The 22,074-nt window shown below is 37.9% G+C and overlaps 1 protein-coding gene across 1 annotated transcript; it reads left to right on the top strand.

Moving 5' to 3' along the window:
- Nucleotides 1–7,094: 7,094 nt before the first annotated feature.
- LOC133122082 (alpha-2A adrenergic receptor-like) lies at nucleotides 7,095–10,892 on the top strand. Its single transcript, XM_061231772.1, has 2 exons — nucleotides 7,095–7,350; nucleotides 7,847–10,892. The coding sequence occupies exon 2, from the start codon at nucleotides 7,879–7,881 to the stop codon at nucleotides 9,088–9,090; it is 1,212 nt and encodes a 403-aa protein (XP_061087756.1). The 5' UTR covers nucleotides 7,095–7,350; nucleotides 7,847–7,878; the 3' UTR covers nucleotides 9,091–10,892.
- The last annotated feature ends 11,182 nt before the right edge of the window (nucleotides 10,893–22,074 follow it).

Below are 22,074 nucleotides of genomic sequence, written 5' to 3'. Positions count from 1 at the left end.
GTTCAAGCGTGGTGGCTCTAAAAGATCAAATTATTTTGGACCTACAGATAGAAAGGAAAATAAAATGTATACGTAAATAAGGTGCGTAATTGAGCCTCACCACAGTTACAGTACAGACTTTACAATGTAAAAAGGGCTTTCTCTATTTGTGCTTAACAATACACCAGAGGCAGTACATTCCTGGTTTTGAATAAAAGCTTCAAAGTGTACATTTGATCTCTGTAATTATTGTTGCATTAAACAGCTGACAGAAAGTTGAAACTATGTGAAAATGCCTTCAGTGAGTCCTTCAAATGAAATGTGCATTAGGTATACAGCAAAAAAAAAAAAAAAAAAGGAAAAAAAAACAACAAAAAAATGCTGTATTCCCTGTAATTATTTTATTTTTACTTCTCATCACCGTGCCATTTGAAAGTAATCGACAGTAGTTGGTAGCAGCTGACACCAAGACAATGATAAAGGAAAAAAAAAATGTAAAAAATGAAAAAAGCATTTATCAAAAACCAGGAATGTAGATTTAATGTGCTTTTAAAGATTAGTCAAATTTTCAGTCTGCTGGGGCGGTCATTTTGACTCTTACCTGTTTTTTTTTAATGATCTTGTGGTGTTCTGGTGCATCCAAATGAATTGAGACTTAGGGTGTTTTATTTTTCTATCGTTTGTGTTTTAGATCATAGAATGATAGTGTATGAATCACGGTCATTTTTTCCTTTTTTATAGAAAATGTCTTGTACGTCTCTCTTGCCTTGCGATGTTGTATAGGAAATGAGCATGTTCCATTTTTTAACCATGATTATTGTTGGGGATTTTTGGGGTGGGCGGGGGGTGGGATGTACAAAAAAAAAAAAAAAAACACAAAAAAAATACGGAAAATGATGTTGCTATTGGTATCTGCAAAAATGTTATTTTGATTTTTGTACATTTCATAGAGTATCAAAAGCATTGTGCAGCAATGCCTGACCTGCCGGTTCTTTGACAAGCAGCCTTAAAAGGTGGATGGTGTTGGTATTCTTTCCTTGTGTTTCCAGCCGCTCAAATGGTATTCGGCTGCTTTGGTGAGCATTCTGTTTATCTTGGTTGCTTTTGTCTTCGCAGTCTTTGCGTTGCGAAACTTAACCGAACTAGCGACAAATCACGTAGCTGTTCTTTTTCCCCCACAAACCCACAGTCGTCTGTACTGTAGGATAAGCATTACAAAAAAATTGACGTTCATTTGACAGCCTTACATTTACTGCACATTTCTCTCATAAACCTTTGCTTATTGTTTTTTGTTTTTATTTTCCTTTCTCAGTAGTGATTGTTGACGACTGATGTAAAGGGAAAAGGACTGGTAATCAGCCTGTTGCAGAAGCAGGACTGAAACGGGCTCCCTCAGTACGTTAATCTTAGCTTTGGCATTAAGCTTATTTTAGGCCCTGGGTTGTTGTTTTTCTACCAGAATAAATGAAAACTCCTTGATTGATAGGGAGGGGAAAACATATATTTTGCCTCAGTACTTTGTTGCTATTATCAGATTTTATTTAGAATAAATGAAGATAAGCCTACCTCCCGGTGAGTCTACATTTGATTGCAGTGACATGGCGTAATTTGAAGCCGTAATGTAAACGTATGCTTAATCGTCATGCAAGGTATGAGCTGTTTAATTTCTTAGCAGACTTCTTTGTTCTATACATCTAATGATCAATTTGGCATACATGTTAATTCTTTGGCGGGGGGTATATTTACTGAAATTGGAGTCATGGTATATTCTGTTCCCCTTCGTATGAAGTGTATATTAAAACACAAACACTTTGGCAACCCCAGGATTTGCCTGTTCTTGTATTGCGAAATATGACATTTGCAAATAAATTATATGGCCATGTTTGGGATGTTCCATATGTACATATATCTTTTAACTGTAATAAACCTATAACCATTTACAAAATTTAAAGTTACGTGAAATATTGTATTGTGTAGCAATCTTTGCTTTTACCAAACAGTACTGCAAAATGAATGCTGTCTTTTTTTTTTCCACATATCAAATTGTTGCCTCCTTGAAAAAGAAATTGCGTTTCCTCTATATATATTTTGTCATTTTGCTGTAATAGTAATTTTATTTCAACTGTACAAACACAAGAGCAGCATTCAGCCAAGGGGCTGGTTTACAATGAGTAGTTTGCAATGATTTGCACATGCAGAAAACCTTGAGGCACAATTTAAAATGTTTCTCGTCAGAAAGTGCTTGGGCCTCTTTAAAGCCTGGACCTCGAAGTCCACAAAACAAAAATGCTTTATATCATTTTGCTTTTGCTCCTACCATGGCTAAAATTAGATTCTGGCCAGTAGGTCTAAAATAGTAAACAGCCTGCATCTAAAACATACACCCCTCTCAACTCAATTATGTATATTGTCATTAAAACTGAAGTGAGTTCAACTTCCTTGTGTCTGTACAAAACAAACTAGACAATGATTTCTAAGCTGTTTGTGCTTTGAGGAATTTTAGTCAAGACCCCCAAGCATTTTTAAAATGTTCAATTTGTTTTCCACTTTTTAACATAGTGCTGTGCCTTTAACACTCAGACTTGGGCTGTTCCCTAAAATGTCTCTTTTGTACTTAGAGTAAAGAGACCATTTAGTGGTGATGTCATTGGTGTGTCAACTTCAAATCTTTGTTTAGATTTTCTGCTGTTTGTACCCTTGTCATGCCTGCACAATGCTTTTTTTTGTTTTGTTTTTCTTTTCGTTTTTCTTTTTATTTTGGAGATGAATCCCACGTTGATATATGTGGAAAAAAGCTCTGGAAATGTATAACTGTACTTTTAATCCAATTAATTGTAATGTTCAGTTTATGTTACTTCAATATAAAAAAGACGATTGCCTTGTCTTGATTTTATAAGTGATATTGTATGGATGCTTTCATTGTAAACTTGCATATTTGTACTCCAAGGTGCAACTTGAATCAAAACTGCTAGTGTTCAACTATGTCTCTTCCCTGCCTGATTCGACATACAAAGTCCCAATCAGTGAGACAAGAATACACACACACTTGCTTATACAAAAATTACATCACAAAAAAAATGCACTTGACATATTTACTTGTAATCATGCTATAAATTGATGAATTACCCTCAGACGGCTGTATATTGTTTGCATGCAGAGCATTGTGTATAATAGCATTAATGTCATTTTGTGAAAAAAATATTAAAGCACACATTGTACAGCATACATTACTTTATTGAAAAGCATTTTAAGATGGGTGTAACATGATGATGAAACCTCAAAAGGAGAATATTTAATTTCACAATATTACAGAAAGGTAGCCTCGTTGTAGTTCCAGATTTTTTTCAATAAATTTATGTAGCCTACTGATCAATGAAAACTATGGTTTATAGCAGTAGTGGGCAGCCTACTTTTGTAGACGGGCTCCATTTGAGGCCAGAAATCATAATGAGCTGCATGTATTTAATTGTGTGTGTGCGCCAATTGAAGTGACCTCAATTTAAGCAAGGTAGATTGCTAATTTATTGTAGATATATTTTGGGTTCTGCCATGTACTTACAGCTTGTAGGCTGTAGGCTGGCAATCCATATGTCTCACTAGCTGCAGATAACCATTTCCCAAAACTATTATTGTTTTTTTAATATAAGATACGTTTTATTATTTAAGACCTAAGTTACTTCTATGCCTTCATCACCACCACTTGCATTGGTCTACAGCACCCATTGTAAGCTGATTTCCCATTCAAAACACCTAACCATGATCAGACTTGCTCATTTTAATCATTCAGGAAAAAACGGTAGCATTCACAGATGGCAACAGACCTGCTGTTGTGTCATAGGTTCTGAAGCACACTGTTGTGTACCCCATTCACACTTAAACTCTTTCGTGGAACACATTACGAAATGAACAGCATTTAAAATGTGGACTAGCATTGGTGTCCATCGACAGTGTTTCGAATAAAGGATCAAAAGCCAATATAGCATATGCAAACATGAAGTTGACATTATAGTTCCCAGACCAATAGGTGGATTCCAGGTTTATGTCACCGATCCTGTGCATCTGTACGTTCAAGTAGGATCACTAAAGAAAGAGATATAGGTGAAAACGTAATATGTATATACAGTGCAGTCTCAGCATTTGGACAGTGACACAATTTGTTGTATTAGCTCTATACACCAGCACATTCATACTCCAAGGTACCGGGAAGTTCTGAAGTCCTACCTATTCCGTGTTCACCACATCCATCAACTTATGTAGTTTTATGAATTTTAAAGACATTTTTTAAACTTGAAATTTGATGACAAATTTGTGATGAGTGACAGGTTTTTTCTTCATGCAAAACAGATTTGTGGTTTAAAATTCAATTAAGCTGCTTTATTTTAGGGGTTTAGTGAAGGTGGGTCATTTTTTACCTTTAGGACAAGGGGAGTATACAAAATGTTTAGACTACACAAGGGTTCATATACTTTCTAACCTTAGCATGCATGTAAAAATATTTCTCTCCACCTGCTCCACACATGACCCCTCGTTCTTACTCCCTGAAGCCTGAGGCCAGGATGATTGCAGCCAATCAAAATGCAGGAACCCTAACCTGCACGCCTGCTCTCCCGCCTTACCGCCCAATGCCATTTCAACCTCGAGAGTAAGTGGCAAGTGAAACACACTTTTCGCCAGTACTGGAACAAAATAGGCCTATCATTATTATTCTTTGTTTGAATAATAGTGGATGACGGCAAAGGCAATCACATGCCATCAAAACAACACTTGAGCTCTAGACAGCCATGTCTTTGCATGACCAAATTTATTTCCATTTTCACAAAACAAGGGATTCAATTTACAATTTGGTACAACACATTTTGCCAGATGTACAATAGTGGATATTACACATTTTACATCGTAAGAATGACTTATGAAAAAGTACCTAAAAAGTTATAAATGCTTGTTACAAGGGAACCCTATAAAATTTTACCCCTAGCCAACCATCCATCCATCCATTATCTGAACCCGCTTATCCTAATCAGGGTCGCTGGGGAGCTGGAGCCTATCCCAGCATACATTGGGCGAAAGGCAGGAATACACCCTGGACAGGTCGCCAGTCCATCGCAGGGCACACACACCATTCACTCACACATTCATACCTACGGGCAATTTAGACTCTCCAATCAGCCTAACCTGCATGTCTTTGGACTGTGGGAGGAAACCGGAGTACCCGGAGGAAACCCACGCAGACACGGGGAGAACATGCAAACTCCACACAGAGAGGCCCCGGCCGACGGGGATTCGAACCCAGGACCTCCTTGCTGTGAGGTGGCAGTGCTACCCACTGCACCATCCGTGCCGCCCCTAGCCAACCATACATCACTTATTTGTACCTTTTTTGCTTGTAAAAGGTTCTTACCGGACATTTATTGTACTTTCATGGATTTGGGAAATGCAAGTTATATTCCTTTAAGAAAAAACATGTGTAATTGGGAGAACAATTATGTCTGAAGGTACCTTTTGCCAGCAAATTAATTATGTACGGATAATTATGTAAGGTAATCTTCCTTCCTGACTGAATGTCTGTACACATTCAGTATATTTGGATGGCACTGTGGAGCTAAACAGCATGCTAACTAGGTCATATAATGCGCATAAGCTATTCTGCTATTGCTACACCCATCACAGCTAGCAGTCTTTCTGGTTCTCCATTTAAGATATTAAATAAATAGAAATATCACAATCGAAAATATCAAGTACTTGGATTATGTTGGCAATTATTTATTGACAAAGCAAAATTAAATGTTGTCCTTTCATCATGAAAACATACTTTTGCTTGATTATAAGTTTACTATATTTGCAATACCGCTGATACTGATGCTGTTTGCCATCTGTCGACAGGTGTCACTGTATCCCTGCGCTCTGTCGACAGTGCTGAAGCGCTAACCCAACGCGTGTAAAATGTAAGGCTACAGCTTCCGACCCTCAAACGACTATTTATGGGCTAAACATCTCTGTACTCGTGGAGAGTTCTCTTTTTCTATTATTTACAATGTAGGTTTGTTTGTTGTGGTTTGATCCTTTCATGAGGGAAAGTCCGGTTTAATAGGCTATACACCTACATAGGCTAGCCTAAATAGAAAACATACGTATGCTTGTTGTTTATTATACTGGTAGGTTTATTAGTTTATCTTGAAAGTATTCATGGTTTAATTTAAATGCTTAGATTTAAGAATCTCAATGACAGAAAAACGTCATTTTTGTTTACCCTGGTCTGAGTAGGGCCTACTACCACCTCCCCTTGCCAAATAATAAGCGATATGCAATAGGTTACAAATTACAGATTCTTCTAAATCACATGATGGACACATTCTGTCAAAAACTTTAATTACAAGCTTCAAGCAGTTGAAATAATGAATGTTGGCGGTTAATTCCAGACTGGTTCGTATATTGCCTATATTTTATTATTTTATCCAAAATATATACATATATATCTAAATGAAATAAAATAAAGCATTTTAGTCGAAAACAATTCGTCCTTTTGAAACACAAAGCCTAGGCTGTAGAAAAGCGTTCGCCAACAAACGTGCGTAATGTTGCAGTTTCATTCCGAGCATATTGCATCCATACAATCGACTTAAATCTGCAAGATGGTTGTTTTTACCAGTTAATTTGTTTGTTCGGTTTGATTTGCTGGGATAATTCACAATCTGTAAAAAATGACAGTGTATTAGAATACCTATATTTATTCAACAACTAATGACTCGGTCGGGGTTGCTACGCTGCCAACTGCAGGTCATGGCTATCGAACACCACAGTGATAGCAACAATATACGTTAACAATATCATATAGGCTGCTCAAACCAAGGACTGTAATGTGAAAAGTTTAATTGCTCACCGTCAAACCCGGTGACAGTAGCCGACAATGTTTTGGCGAAAAGAGGTGCTGCCTGAGAAATCACATTGGAATTGGCATTACATTCAGTAAACGACTGGGAAATTGGTGGATGCAGGAAAGGAAATAAAAGCTTAGGCTACTGAGTTTGAAGACCTGCTTTTTTATTTCCACGTGGTTTTGACGCTGGGTGCTAAGCAACGCAGAGTAGGGGCTGGTATTATAAGGGAAAGGAGTGGTAGTAGCAGTAGATAGGGGAAGCGCCCCGCTGACAGAGGCACAGGCAAATGTGATTACGACGCTATTAGCCCCGTGTGAGACACGGATCCAGATCCAACATGGGTAATTATATGGCGAGGACTTTGATAAAAGCGTAGCTCACCCATTTAGCAACGTGTTCTGAAACAAGCTGCTTTATCAACCAGCGTAAAAAAAGTCATGAAGCTGCTCGCCAATATTTGTTGGGTTATCAAAAGACTCCTGTGACAGTCAAAAAGGTAAGGATTTTTAATTTATGTATTCACATTGCATTGATAGACTAATTGATTTTATTTTTTACCAAAGAAAATAAGAATATCATACATTTAAGAGGAGTAAAAATTTAATAAAAAATTCTTAGCGTATACTCTCAGAAAGAAAGGTTAGGCTGTTTAGCTTGTCTCCATGTAGGAACCCTTGTCAGTTCTTTTTCTTCACCAAAAAATAACAATTTGCTCGACAAGGAACCCTTGGAAAGATAAGCTTATTCTATAGAAGCACATGCTTCTCTTTGGAACCATTATTTCTGAGAGTGTAGGCTGACTTTGCCGTTTTATTTACATGAAGTGATAGCTACAGTCCACAGCCTACTAAGACGGCTTGACAAAACAAACAAACAACGATGATGGTTGAGCATTGACAGGTGCTATAGCCAACATAAACTAAGGTATTGACAATATTGGAGATGCAACTTTTGGAAAGTAATTTTGTGGACCGTTTCTGTTAATTTTACAGAATCCTCAAGGGGAAGTAAGGCGATCTCTCAAATGGGGTCTGACAACGTGACTAACGAAACTTTGCTTGGAGGCCTTCCGTACAGGATGGAAATCTCAATTCCCCTTACGATACTCGTGGGGATTCTTATCCTCTTGACAGTATTTGGCAATGTCCTTGTAATTATTGCAGTGTTTACAAGCAGGGGGTTAAAAGCCCCACAAAACTTATTTTTAGTTTCCTTAGCGTCCGCAGACATCCTGGTGGCCACACTGGTCATGCCCTTTTCTCTGGCCAATGAACTAATGGGCTATTGGTACTTTGGTAAAGTTTGGTGTGAAATTTACCTTGCCCTGGACGTTTTGTTTTGCACTGCATCTATTGCCCATCTATGCGCCATCAGCCTGGACCGGTACTGGTCCATCACTAAAGCCATCGAGTACAACCTTAAACGAACTCCAAAAAGGATAAAATGCATTATCGTTATAGTCTGGGTCATCGCTGCAGTTATATCATTCCCTCCTTTAATTACAATGGAGAAAGAGGGTGCCACGGAGGAGGGTCCAACGTGTGAAATCAACAAAGACAAATGGTACATAATCTCTTCGAGCATCGGTTCTTTTTTTGTCCCTTGCATCATTATGATTCTCGTTTACATTCGAATTTATCAAATCGCAAAGAAGAGAACGCGGACCCCACCGGGGAAGAGGAAAAAAGTCGAGTCAGACAAGAAACACATTGGCTTAGAGGAAGAACGACGTTTCCATGAAAAAATAATCGGGGAAAAAGACGGAGAGCAGAAAGAAAGGGTTGAGAAAGGCGAAGTTAATGGAGTTGATATAGAGGAGTCCTCTTCTTCAGACCATAAAGTAAACACTTCATGTTCGATTAAAAAGAAGAAAGCCGAGGGGAAGACCAAACTCAGTCGAATCAAACCGGGAGATAGTATTCCGAAAAGAGAGGACCGTTTGAGTACTAAAGGAAGCAGATGGAAAGGACGCCAAAACAGGGAAAAACGATTCACTTTCGTGCTTGCGGTGGTGATAGGTGTTTTTGTAATATGCTGGTTTCCGTTTTTCTTCACTTATACACTGACCGCCATATGCGACTCGTGCAATGTACCAATGACACTGTTTAAATTTTTCTTCTGGTTTGGGTACTGCAACAGCTCCCTTAACCCCATAATATACACAATATTCAACAATGATTTCAGGAGAGCTTTTAAAAAGATACTTTGTAAAGGTGAGAAAAAACAAATTGTTTAAGAACTGCTTCAGCAATGACTCACAAATCGTACCATGTATTGTGTGTGTGGATCATGTAACTGTAATTAGCTTACACAGAGTTAATTCAAGGGTTTATGGTTCATGAGCCCAATAGGGATCAAATATACTCTATCAGAGAAAATTGTATTCCATCAGAGTTTATTTAACGCAAAGTATTTTACTATGTACTGTTTTCCTTCCTATTTTGCAAGTTTGTTAATGTGCATACCAGTGCAAAGTGCACAGTATTTTTAAATGTCATTAATATGTATTGCGATATGTATGTATACGCCTTTGACAACTGGGGATAATCTTTCATTAGACAATGACATCATGCATACATTTTATACAGTGATGTAATTGTTTAAGGCTGTCACCTAGTATATTACGCCAGTGATGATAAATATTCCACAGATGTGTGGATATTGTTATTTATATTCATGGATGTATAACCCTGATGTTGTCATTTATTGCGTGCAATTTTTCAAAAAGTGTCGGTATTTTGCCATGTTTAACATGATGTTTTCATAAACAGCAACACTGAACAGAAATGTGTGACATGTAAATGATTTAATAAATGCCTTTTTCACATTAACCCCATCCACTCTGCCCCCTTGTGGTTGAGTCGTCGACGTCTGAAATTATTGTTGTTAATATTTATATCATACAAAAAATTGCGATGTAATAAAACTACAAAACGACAATGCTGGATTGTTAACAAGACTATCCACTAGGGAGAACAGCAGTTTTGATTCTTATCAGCCTCTTATTTGCAATTTGCAGGGCAATAAAACAGCTGGCTCCCCATGCCACACTTACGGTTTACAACCCTAACCTTGTCACAGACAATAAAATGCATATTATAACAATCCCTGATACCATTTATCTACATCAAAAAAATCATGTTGCAATATTAGAAGAAAAATATACAATTATGAAGTTGCATTGTTTTTAAAATTTTATTCCACGTCCAGCTGACATATTTCCGGTTTTGTAGAAATACATGTTTGTTTTGCAAATTATTCAATACAGACATATTTATGGAACCAAATATCCCACCTGGTTATGCAGCTACGACTATTTAATATGACAACAAAGTTTATTTTGTAATCCAGTCAGCCATTTTCGAGAAAACTATGCTTTTGCTGGGACTATACCTAAGCAAATGGTATCTTGAACTACTTGTTATTGTTGCGTAAATGCATTGCTTGGTCATTCAGTACTGAACTAATGTAAAACATGGCAGGCTTCTTGTATGGGGTTTCCCACCCTTTCCAGTTAGGTATAATGTGGCATATTCAGGCAACAGAGAGTTTAGCAATATCGCTGTGTTTGCATAGCAGAATGAATATATAGAAATGCGTAATTACAGGATTTGGCCTTGCTATAGTTGCACACCTGTAATTGTACTGGTTAACGGAGCTCTCGTTAACCTAATTTTTAAATAAAGTTCAATTTTAAATGTGATGCAGTTTTGCTGGAAAGTGTTATGTTGAGTAATCTTTTTTGGACAGCTTTTTGGACTTTGGGCATGCTTTATAAAAACATAGTCTTGTATAAAACAGATGAGAAGGTTAATTATTTTTGCATTTCATGTCAAAAAAAGAGTTTTACGAGACAAATAAGCCATTCATGTGTCTGGCCAAAATATATGCAAATGTTTTATATTTGGAGAGATTTGGGGACACTTGAGGACATCTGGGTGAAGTTTTTGGAAATTTGAATGCCTGTCGATATCCTTACCATATTTTGTACACAAGTTGACATCAAGTTTGTGCACAAATTAAAAGTAGTTCTGGGTTGGTCCTTGACTTTTTTGAGCTATTCAATGCTAAACTATAAAAACATAGGTTTTTGTAATTTTTGTAATGTTTTTTTTTTGTTTGTATTTTAGTGTAACTTTTGTGTACACTGTATGTAAATGCTCTGACATAAATGTATTCTGTCTCAAATTTCTGAATGATACAGGCCTCTTCTTTATTTGAAGTTTTCAACCTTGTGTGTGCAGTAAATAGTTTTTGATTTTTAGTATTGACACTTATATAGGACTAGTACAAAATAGGTGAAAATTGTCCTCTATGGGGGGGGGAAGGGTTAACTTGGGTTGTATAACTGGGGTATAGGATACGGCCTGTGGACTTCTTGATTCAGTGGGACATTTAATTAAAAGGAATAGGGAACTTTGAAATGAATTCAGTAACAAAGGTAAAACATATTTCATGTCATACGACTTAACTGGCTGTCTGACTGAACTTACCTGGGGTCTGTTCCACAAAGCAGGATTACTGAGCTGGATAGCTGCACAAAGTAAAACCCGAAACATCTCTTTTTATCCCCATCCATGTTCCAGATTCGGGTGGCATCTGAGTTTTACTCAGAGTAATCCTGCTTTGTGGAACAGACCCCTGGTGAGTTCAGTTAGCAAAACATACCTAATAAGCAAGCAAAAATGAACAAAAACAGAATAATTATATATGAAGGCCACATATAAATGTGTGGGCTCTGGGGATTAATATCTGTGAGCCCTTTAAGGACATTGTTTGATTGCACACTTTCTTTATCAAGGTAGAGATAAAAAAGTTGCTGCTACCCAGAAATTAAACATAATTATTTGTACGGCACAGGCTGTATGCTTTTTTTCATGGCTTAACTTTGCTTTTGTTTTCACACACAATAATTATTTTATCAGTTCTAAAAGTGTTTGGTCACCTTTATGGGCAACATACTTGTTATTGTTCCCCCATAGTAAATGGCTCATTTAGATTTCTTTGAAGATAATGTCGCATCAAGAATGTTTGACTCAAAGTCACTCAGCTAGTCCATGAACATAATGTGTATGCATTCAGAAGGAAATTGAAACATTATTACAGTAAGAATAAACACTTGCAAATAATTATATGGATATGGATATGATATGCTATGACAAAAGCTGTTGAACTACCAGACTCAATGTGCAATGGTAATTTTTCATTCAAAACAAATGGCTTGCCACCTGTATTCAGCTGCCATGGTCAGTAAGGTGTAATTTGCACACACAAGATGTAAGATCTGTTAACAGACATACCAGAAGATTGGGGTGGGAATGAATGTCTTGCCTGAGATTCCCCTTCATGTTGAACATACTTTATTGTTAATTTAATAGCATGTTCATTCTGCCATACATCCATATTTTAAGGAATACTTTTTGTGTTGCCAATCCTTCACTTTAGTACCCAATAGATTGTTTCTCCCCAAATGCTGATCAGTTGAACATGTCAAATTACTCTTGAATATGATGACGCCCATGTTCAGTTTTTATTCACATTTGCTTAATATATTTCTCTCTCAACTGAATGGGAATTTTTATCACAGCACTCAATAATTGCATTCTACAAGTGTGGGACAACTTAAGAACAAGCAATGTTTTTTACAGTGAGGAGAGCTCAAGATTTTATACCTTAACAATTGGGTTTTGAGTGGCTCACTGACTGCACACAGCTCATTTATTGATTCATAATAGCAATTGACCACTAACCGAAGTTGTGTGGAGCATCACTCTCCCATGACTAGTAAACAGAAGGTTAATTCTGTTCAGTCATTATCCGGCATTGGTATTCACGCTTTCTCTTGTTTCGTTGAACACAGTCAGACTGGTGCCATTTATTTGTCTATTTCTTGGAAACAGTTCATTGTAGAGTTTATCTTAGCTGGATAATAAATTAAGTGAATCAATGTGCTTGCTGATAACGCTAGGAGCTGACAATTTGTGTTCTCTAACCTCATCACAAATTATAGGAAAATGGTTGTCATCTTTGCCAGGGATGTTTGCACAAAGTATTAAACAAGGAGTGGCAATAATTGTGGAACTATTTTTTTATCTGAGAAATGTACTGGTTGGTACCATTGTATCCTTAATAAAGCACACTGCTTTTCGCATGTTGGAAAATAAAGCTTATTTTCTGTATTATTAACAGCTGTATTATTAATTAGTATTTATTTATTTATTTATTTATAAGGGTGAATATAACACTGTATATGCAAGTTAAAACAGCCCCCCAAACATACATTGACTGAGGGCAGTGCAGTGCAGTACAGACCTGGTCAGATGAGAACATTATGGAATATTTTATTCACATAAAACCTTCAGATTTGTGGGCTTAGAGGCAATATACAGTATAACCAAGGAGGATCAACAAAGTTCATGCCCCTCATGACACTAGAAATCGAGTACCTTGCATGGAGGTTGGCTCATTACTGTGGTCAGCTTGGCTGTGTGGCAGTTTTTTACATGTCAAAATCATATCCATGCAGCTGTTTCAGTGGTTACTCTGCCCTCCCCAAAGGTGAGTCCATTTGTAGAATGTTTGGCAACAGTAGTTAAAAATAATCTTGACTCCACTCTAAGAAACACAATGCTCTTGTCCATTTGAAATGGTTCATGCATTTTCCCCTCAAAGGATATATAGAAACCCTTCAATATTTTACCTTCATTAAACAGACCCTTAGTAAGGTCAGCTAGACATTTCTAAATATCCCCAAGGTTGAATTGACAACTAGACCAGCAGCCCAAAATGTATGAGATACGGTCCTCAGGCTGATTCTATAATGCATTTCCTCTACAACATTACAAACCATGTTGTATTCTGGCATTCATATGAAGGGCCGAATGAGTGCCTGTATTCTCATGAAAGCAAAGTGACGTAACTTACAAGAAGAGATACTAGAAATTTTAATTCAAATAAATTAAATTTCAAAACAGTCAGATAGTACATTAAGTAATGTTATGAATCAGAGACCAGAACAGTTTTTTTCTCCTTGATAGAAGACAATGTACCAATAACTGTGGGTAGAAGCGACTGTATAGAATCAGATAATGGATCTGTGGAGGTTGGCAATTATCCTTCAGGGGAGATGTACTGCTGTGTATGAAGCCCTTGTAACGCTGAGATGCCAGGAAACAAACAAACGAACAAACATACAAACAAACACACAGACAAACAGAACAGGTGCAGGGTTTACTGGTGTATTTAATTCTTCTTATTTTTTTAATAAAGGAAAAGTCACTAAAAAAGACATAAATAAAGCTCCTGTCTTTGAACCATTTGTATTGGCCAGATTTTGAACAAAATTGTTTCATGATAAGAGTATGCATTTTAAGGGCATGTTTGACACTTGAAAATAGAATGTTAATGTAATTATGTTAAAAGTTTGCTTTTAGAACTATGTGTGCAAGAACCACTATAATCACAGCATCCCACCAGGTTCAAAGGCTCAAATTCTAGAGGAATGATTCTAGTCTTGTTCTCTGCTTTGATCATTACAGTAATTATTAATCACAATTTTGTAATATATGCATGCATAAATATTTCCCTTGTCTCCTCAACATGTTCTCATTGTGACTGCAATGGCCCCTTCATGCTAGACATCCTACCTCTACCCAAACTGAACTGATATAGTTTGAGATATGATCGTATTTGTACAGCTGTAACTACATTGACAGATATTAACATATATACACATTTCATATGCATACATTGTAGATGTATTTTTCAAGACATCTACCATGGGGGCACAAATGTGAGTCCAAATGCAAATCTTACTTTGGAGGAATTTACTTTAATTTTAAAGAATTTAACCCCCCCAACTACTCACATAAAAATGCAAGTAGTCGACCAGTAGAAAATAAACAGTGTATTTAAATTATGCAAGAATAATCCTGCCTGCCTTTGCAATAGATTATTACATTTTGATAAGAGGAGAATGCATTCATAGAGTGGAAGGGCTATTTGCTCTACTTCTCTTCCTTAGAAAAAAAAGTGTTTGTGTACATATGCACAACCATATATACATAGTTGCCATACTGCATTCCAGGTGGTTATATTGGGTCAACATATAATGTAAGCATTGATTATGTAAGATTAAAGGTACAGTGTCTCCCAGAACTATTCACACCCTTGACAAAGATGAGCAACATATTGTACGCAGAATAAATGTACATTATTTTATTTTGTAGAAAGGCAATCCTGCTCAGACATTTAGTTTAGCTATAAATATGTGGGTCAACATTAGCTAAGGAGGTAAGAGCAATTGTCTGGCAGTCGGATGTTTGCAGGTTCAATCCCCCACCCTGGGTGTGCGGAAGTGTCCCTGAACACCCCCAATTGCTCCAGGCAAGCTGATTGGTACCTTGCATGGCAGCCGGTCACCGTTTGTGTGTGTGTGTGTGTGTGTGTGTGTGTGTGTGTGTGTGTGTGTGAATGAGAGGCATCAATTGTAAAGCACTTTGTAAAAAAGCTCTATATGAATGCAGTCAGTTTAATTGACTTTAGATCGATTTCAGAGACATGGGTCACAGTTATTTACACACATAATAATTATTAAATCCCCAAAAATGTATTCTGCATTAACTAATGTTCCGTCTGAAAGTTCCTCTCAATATCTTGAGGATCTGTATTGTGTCCTCCCATGACTTCCTGTTTCAGGATGAAAAGAGGGAGCAGATGAAATCTATGTGTCATCCATCACCATCGGGAAGACAAAGAACCCTCAGAAGAAGCAAGACAAAGGATCTGAAGGACCTTCAGAAGTCAGGAGATGGTTACAAACAAATGAATAAAAAAAACTGAAGTAACCACATTACATTATTAGGTCATTTCAGTCAGACTACTCACGATGAGTTAAATAATAGTTATTGAGGTTTAATATAAATGTAAACTTTGGTGTCATCTCTGCCTCTCTTTCTGCCGAAACAGAAAGTGGCTACAACCCCCCCAGGGGATCTTGAAGAGCAGAGCTCACCGGTGGATGCTGGGGTGGTAGTGGGTGCGCAAATATTTTGAAGGCATGAATTAGGAATAGCAAGATAATTTTAGCAAAAGCAGCCAGCAAAACTGGCAATAGCATGCAATATCGGCAATGGCAGCATTCTAAAACAGGCAGTGCAACAGAAAGAGCCAGGCAGTGCTATGGCTTTTGCGTGCAGAATGAACCAGACAGCAGGGCAGCTTTGTATGATTGCATCAGGGCAGATGCAGCAACAACTACTGTAGCAGGCATCATATCATGGCAGAGCAGAGCATACAAAATCAGCAACAGCCTAAACAGGTAAGCTTGGTGCTTTATATAGCCCCTCCCATTAGACATAAGCATCATGTGAGGGGGCGGCCCTTCGGATTGTCTGCCTGAACTAGCTCTGCAGGCTTCGCATCATTAACCAAGGAGCTTAAAGTCACAGTAAAAGTGATTACCTACCTGACTGACGACAGAATTGCCCCTATGCACAACGAAGCAGCGAGTTTGACCGGCAGAGAAGGTCCGTCGTCAGAGAGGTACAAAACTCGGGATTTTTCGAAGGTTGAGGGCCGTCAACAAAAATAAGTATCTGGAGCATTCTACATGACTTTGAAAGTTAAGTTACAACCAGGCGTTATGATCAGATGAAACTGAAATTGAGCATTGCATGCACACCAGCACTAGGTTTGGCATTGGAAGGACGGTTATGTTTAAATGGATGTTGACAATCCAATGTTGTGGATCTTATGGGGTTGTTTTGTATCTACTGGTCCTGTGGGTCTTGAATGAGGGAATAATTTGGCTAAAAACCTGGCTCAAAACTAACCACAAATGAATCTTTAAAGTAGACAATGATCATAGCCAGCCCTTTAAATCAACCAATACATTTTTATCTGGCCCTAAAATGATTGTTTTCAATGGCCATCTAGCCTAACAAAAAAACAAAAATGGGGGTGTGAATAATTGTGGCGCATGCCTTTTTGGAGAAAAACTGCATTTGCATTATTTTGAGAGCTCATTACCTCTATCGTTTATTTTTCCAGTCATCTTTGCTATTCCTTATCAAGGGCGTAATTTTTAGAGGGAATGCACATGCCAGACCGTAGGAGAATCTGCCAAAGGGAGCCCAAGGCTAAGTAGGGTAAAGTAATTGAAAGTAATTGAAAGTAATTGAAAGTAGGTTTTGTGAGATACACTATTGCCAAAACAAAAGTTCACTGTCATTTTGACCCACAGACACATGGGTTCACAGGCACTTGCAGAAGAAGGCGGGAGGGTTATATTCTGGTTCAAGCAGGGCCAACTACAGAAAGCAGCAACAACAATGTGGACAAACAAGTATATCTCACCTCTGTATAACTGTCTGGAGCAGGGTTTTTCAACCTGTCATGAGGGCAAGATTATTATTAAAGCTGGTGTATATGGGCCAAACATTTCTATGTGTTATTTATAAAATAGTGTATAAATAAGTACTGATTGTGTGTATATACACTCAGTGACTATTTTATTAGGTATACCTGTACACCAGCTTGTTAATGTAAATATCTAACCAGCCAATCATGTGGCAGCAACCCAATGCATAAAAGCATTCAGGCATGGTTATGAGGTTAAGTTGTTGACTGGGGTTGGTTTGAGTATCATAGCTTTTATTTATTGTTCAGTCACTATTAGAAGGCACAGTCATTATTTGTATCTGTCGCTCAGTGATCAGAGGACAAGGAATCAGTGAGTGGTGGGCTATATTTGGCCCTTGGGGCCTCAACTGAATTGACCCAGTTCTGGGTCCTGCTGTATTGCAGTTGTACAGAGCTCCCAAATCTCTGCAGGTTTTCAGCGGTGATCGTCTCATTAGCACTGGAGTGTTGGAGAGCAGATGGCACAGAGGGCTGAGTTAATGTACACTCATGTTTTTGCACAGTACAGGACTAAATGACCTCTGGGTTTATTCAAGTATTCACCACAAAAGGAGGGAAGTGCTGAGCCTCTGACTCTCTTTGCATGGGCTTTGCTCAGGAAATTATGAGAAGAAACGCACTCAACTCCATATAATAATAACTAAGACTGGGTGACGAATTCTACAAAAAGTACAAACTCAATCAGGTCCAGGATAGCACTCCCATTGGGAATTTTGCATTGTGAAAAGGAAATACAAGAATATAGGAATACCATGTCCTGCTACTTTTTTGACAGATAAATTATTTGCACTGCCAAAGTACAGGCCTGTTCGACACTAGGAAGCAAACAAGTTGCTTAATTAACAGCATAATTAACAACAGTTAATCTTGGATGGCAATAAATGACTGCATATGAGCGATCGCTAAGTATAGTGGCATGCATTTAGACTGCTGGCTGTTGAGAGGTTGTAAAAAAGGCACAATCACTCACACTTACACACTTCCCTTTGTACATTATGTGCCAAATCACCGTATGCCATCTTTACAGTGGTTCGTTTGAATCATGCAGTGGCAAAAATGTCTCGACTCTTGTCTAACTGTCAGTAATAGGGAGTTGAACATTTCAAACCAATGTTTACCCCCAATTTAATTTGTTTCTCTGAATTTTGGATGCTGAAACACAGTCACATTGCTGAAACATCTTATGCCAATTCCAGAAGTGCAGACTAGCAGACAAGCACGTAGTCACAGCTCCCCTTTTACCCAACAGTCCATCAGCAGAAATGATGAGAGGGAGAGAGCTGGAGCCTGATCAACTACAAGAGTCTCTCTCGCATTAGGCAGGAAAACCATCTCTCACTGAACAACACTATGGACACAACTCTGTTATGCACTGCCTAGGCAGACTGCTGGCCACAGCTGGCCCGAACACGGTTAGGATTTGATACCAGACTGTGGGATGCATCACACAGTGCAAGCTTATGTTTTAAGAGGACAAACCACCCAGCAACCCCTTCCTGACATTTAAGACAGCTGACAATTTAAACCCATCAACGTTTAATATACATGACAATGGCAACCCATTGACAGTAAACACAAATGAAAATGTCAACCCACAGATTTTGTGGCAAATGCATTCTATTCATGTTTGACAGTCTATCATTAAGATGGCATTTCAAGGCTAATAAAAAAGACTACAGCTGAGCCTATGTGGAAAGAAAGGCCCTACCTTACACACAACTTCAAATACTTGAAGAAGTTTTTGAGAGTTTGAGAGTTATGTAAGATATTATTTCCCCTTAAAATGAAATGCGCACCCATTTATTTGGAATTGAATATGTATGTATGTGACTGTATGTTCTGCAGCAAGATTTGTAGAGAATCAGGAGAAATTGGCTGACCATTGTGTACATAAAACAGACTGAGCGTGGTGGTCTCCAGGGCGACTTCCTAGGCAGTGTCACAGACAGAGAGGTTACTCCCTTGTGTACAGTCTGATGATCTATATCTTCACCTTTTGCACACTTTATTATGTTGTAGATTTAATTCTGCATTGATAAAATTTTTTATTTTTTTGCCAATCAATCTACACTCAATAAACCATAATGACAAATGTATATATATATATATATATATATATATATATATATATATATATATATAAAACTGGTATCTCTCATTTATATTTTATTAAGTATTCCGACCCTTAATTTTTCTTGAGTAAATGTCTAAAAGCTTTGCACACCTGGATATGAGCAGTTTATCCCATTCTTCCTGGCAGATCCTCTCAAGCTCTGTCAGATTTAATGGAATGCATCTGTGAACTGTCATCTTCAGGTCTCTACACAGATGTTGGGTTTAAGTCTGGGATTTGACTGGGCCACTCATGGGCAGTCCCAAAGCCACTTCAGTATTGTCTTGGCTGTATGCTTTGGGTTAATGTCGAGCTGAAATGTGAACCGTCGCCCCAGTCTGAAATCACGTGCACTGTGGAGCAGGTTTTCATCAAGGACCTCTCTGTATTTGGCTGCATTCATCCTTCCCTGAATTCTGACCAGTCTCCCTGTCCCTGCTGCTGAGAAGCACCCCCTAGCATGATGCTGCAACCACCATGCTTCACCAAAGGGATGGTGTTAGCCAGACATAGTGCTTGGAGTTCTGCCCAAAGAGTTCAATTTTTGTCTCATCAGGCCAGATAATCTTTTTCCTCATGCTCTTAGAGTCCTTTAAATGCCATTTGGCAAACTACAAATTAGCTGTCATATGCTTTTTACTAAAGAGTGGCTTCCATCTAGCCACTCTACCATTAAGGCCTGATTGATGGAGTGCTGCTGAGATGGTCATCGTTCTGGCAGGTTCTCTCTGCAGAGGATTTTCAAAGCACTGTTAGAGTGACTGTTTCATTCTTGGTCACCTCCCTGGCCAAGACCCATCTTGTCCAGTTACTCAGTTTTGTTGTTCCAAACTTCTTCCCTTTCACAATTATTGAGGCCACAATTTTATCGCAGAGGTCTACAGAGAGTTCCTTGGCTTGGTTTTTGTCCTGACATGCAGAGTGAATTGTGGGACCTTACATACACAGGTGTGTGCCTTTCTAAACTATGTCCAATTAATTCAGTTTGCCAGAGGTGGACTCCAATCACATCTCAGGGATAATTGAAGCAAACAGGATGCACCTGACCTCAATTTGGAGTGTCACAGCAAAGGGTCTGAAAACTTACTGTATGTAAATGGCAGATTTCAGTTTTTAGAATGTTTTTAGAATGTTTCTCAAAAAACATGCCATTTTGTCATAATGGGTCATTAATTGTAGATTGATGGGCAAAAATGTATACATTTAAAATTAAAACAACAATAAAGTCTGCAAAAAGTGAAGGGGTCTGAATACTTTCTGAAGCCTATCTATCTATCCATCTATCTATCTATTCTTGTTTCTCGCCATACAAATTCCAAATTGGAATACATTGAAAAGCAATTTCAAGGAGCAGGCAGAACATACACACTATAATAATAATCACCATCATCATTATTATCATCATCATCATCATCATAAAGGTAGAAAAAAGATTTGTTGAGATACACAGCAAAAAGGCTACAAGCACCCCCCTTCACCAATGCAATGTAATGTCTCTGTGCGATACTCAGAAGCACTTCAGAAAAGAGGTCTGCACTTCATTAGCATCAATACAGTGAAGGAAAACACTGCACCTTCCTATCCAACCTGCACAGTAATTCATCATACACCGAAGAGTCATATCGGCAGGGTACTTTCTGGTGTTGCATTTACAATAATGATTCTTTTCATGGGAAATAGTAATCGATAAATAATTTCTGCGGTCTTTCACCGGAATCAAAGGCCTTTTTGACCACACTAATATATCCTGAAAAGATTCAGGATTCAGGATTCAGAAAAGCTCTGTACTAGACTCAGCTGGGCTGTAATTGTGGTGCAACATTGTTCGTCAATCATTTTCTTTAGCTTGAAAACAAGGCAGAGGTGTCTGAAAATAGTAAAAAGTAATTATTTTTTCTTTTTTTTTTGAACATCTATTCTTCCCTGCTGCTTAAAATGTCCTCCTGGCAAAGTTTTCCCACTTCCAAAAGGAACTGCTATGGTTTTAATATATGCATCCCTAAAGAATGAAGTGAATATGTGCCATATGTTTTTCATTAAAGACGGCACCCCCTTGGAGCTTTAATAGAAAATAAAATGCAAGACAGTGAAGCTTTCAGCGCAAAGTTGTGCGAATGATCAATCAGGGAAGATTCTGATGTGGGTGACTGCATTATGAGTACGGGAATATAGCACCACAATGCATACATTTACATACATTTAGCATGTACTTTCCATAGAAAATCATTTTAACATGGTTAAAGCAAAACATTTGTGTAGCTACTTCACTATAAACGAAACAAGATTTGATTGCTGATGCTGTAACATTCCCAAAAATTGAAGTGCGGCTCCTCATTTATATTTTAGCAAAATTACTCTACTTATTCTTTTTATATATGTACACTTATATTTATGGTGGGCAAAGTCATTTGTCACAGATTTTCATTTGGTTTTCAAGTATTATATCTTACCCAGTGGATTCTGCACAGCCATATTCAGTATGTTCTACAGTAGTTCATTCACATGGAACCCCAAGGGGTTCACAAAACATAAGTCTACATATTTCTGGCAAATTTCCCCTTCTGCATCTGTTCACCTTTCACCTTTGGATGACATCCGTGTAACTGGGAACTTGGCCTCGAAATACGAAATATGTAAACAGATGCTTGCTTAACAAATGACAGCTTTGAATTAAAAAAGAGACAA

The sequence above is a fragment of the Conger conger genome, chromosome 2 (assembly GCF_963514075.1).
Source record: "Conger conger chromosome 2, fConCon1.1, whole genome shotgun sequence".
Taxonomy (NCBI): Eukaryota; Metazoa; Chordata; class Actinopteri; order Anguilliformes; family Congridae; genus Conger; species Conger conger.
The sequence above is the reverse complement of the archived record's forward strand: the minus strand, read 5'-3'. Positions and strand labels throughout refer to the sequence as shown.

What these genes read in the sequence shown, in the direction of transcription:
- LOC133122082 (XM_061231772.1), top strand. Translation starts at nt 7,879, where the DNA reads ATGGGGTCTGACAACGTGACTAACGAAACTTTGCTTGGAGGCCTTCCG.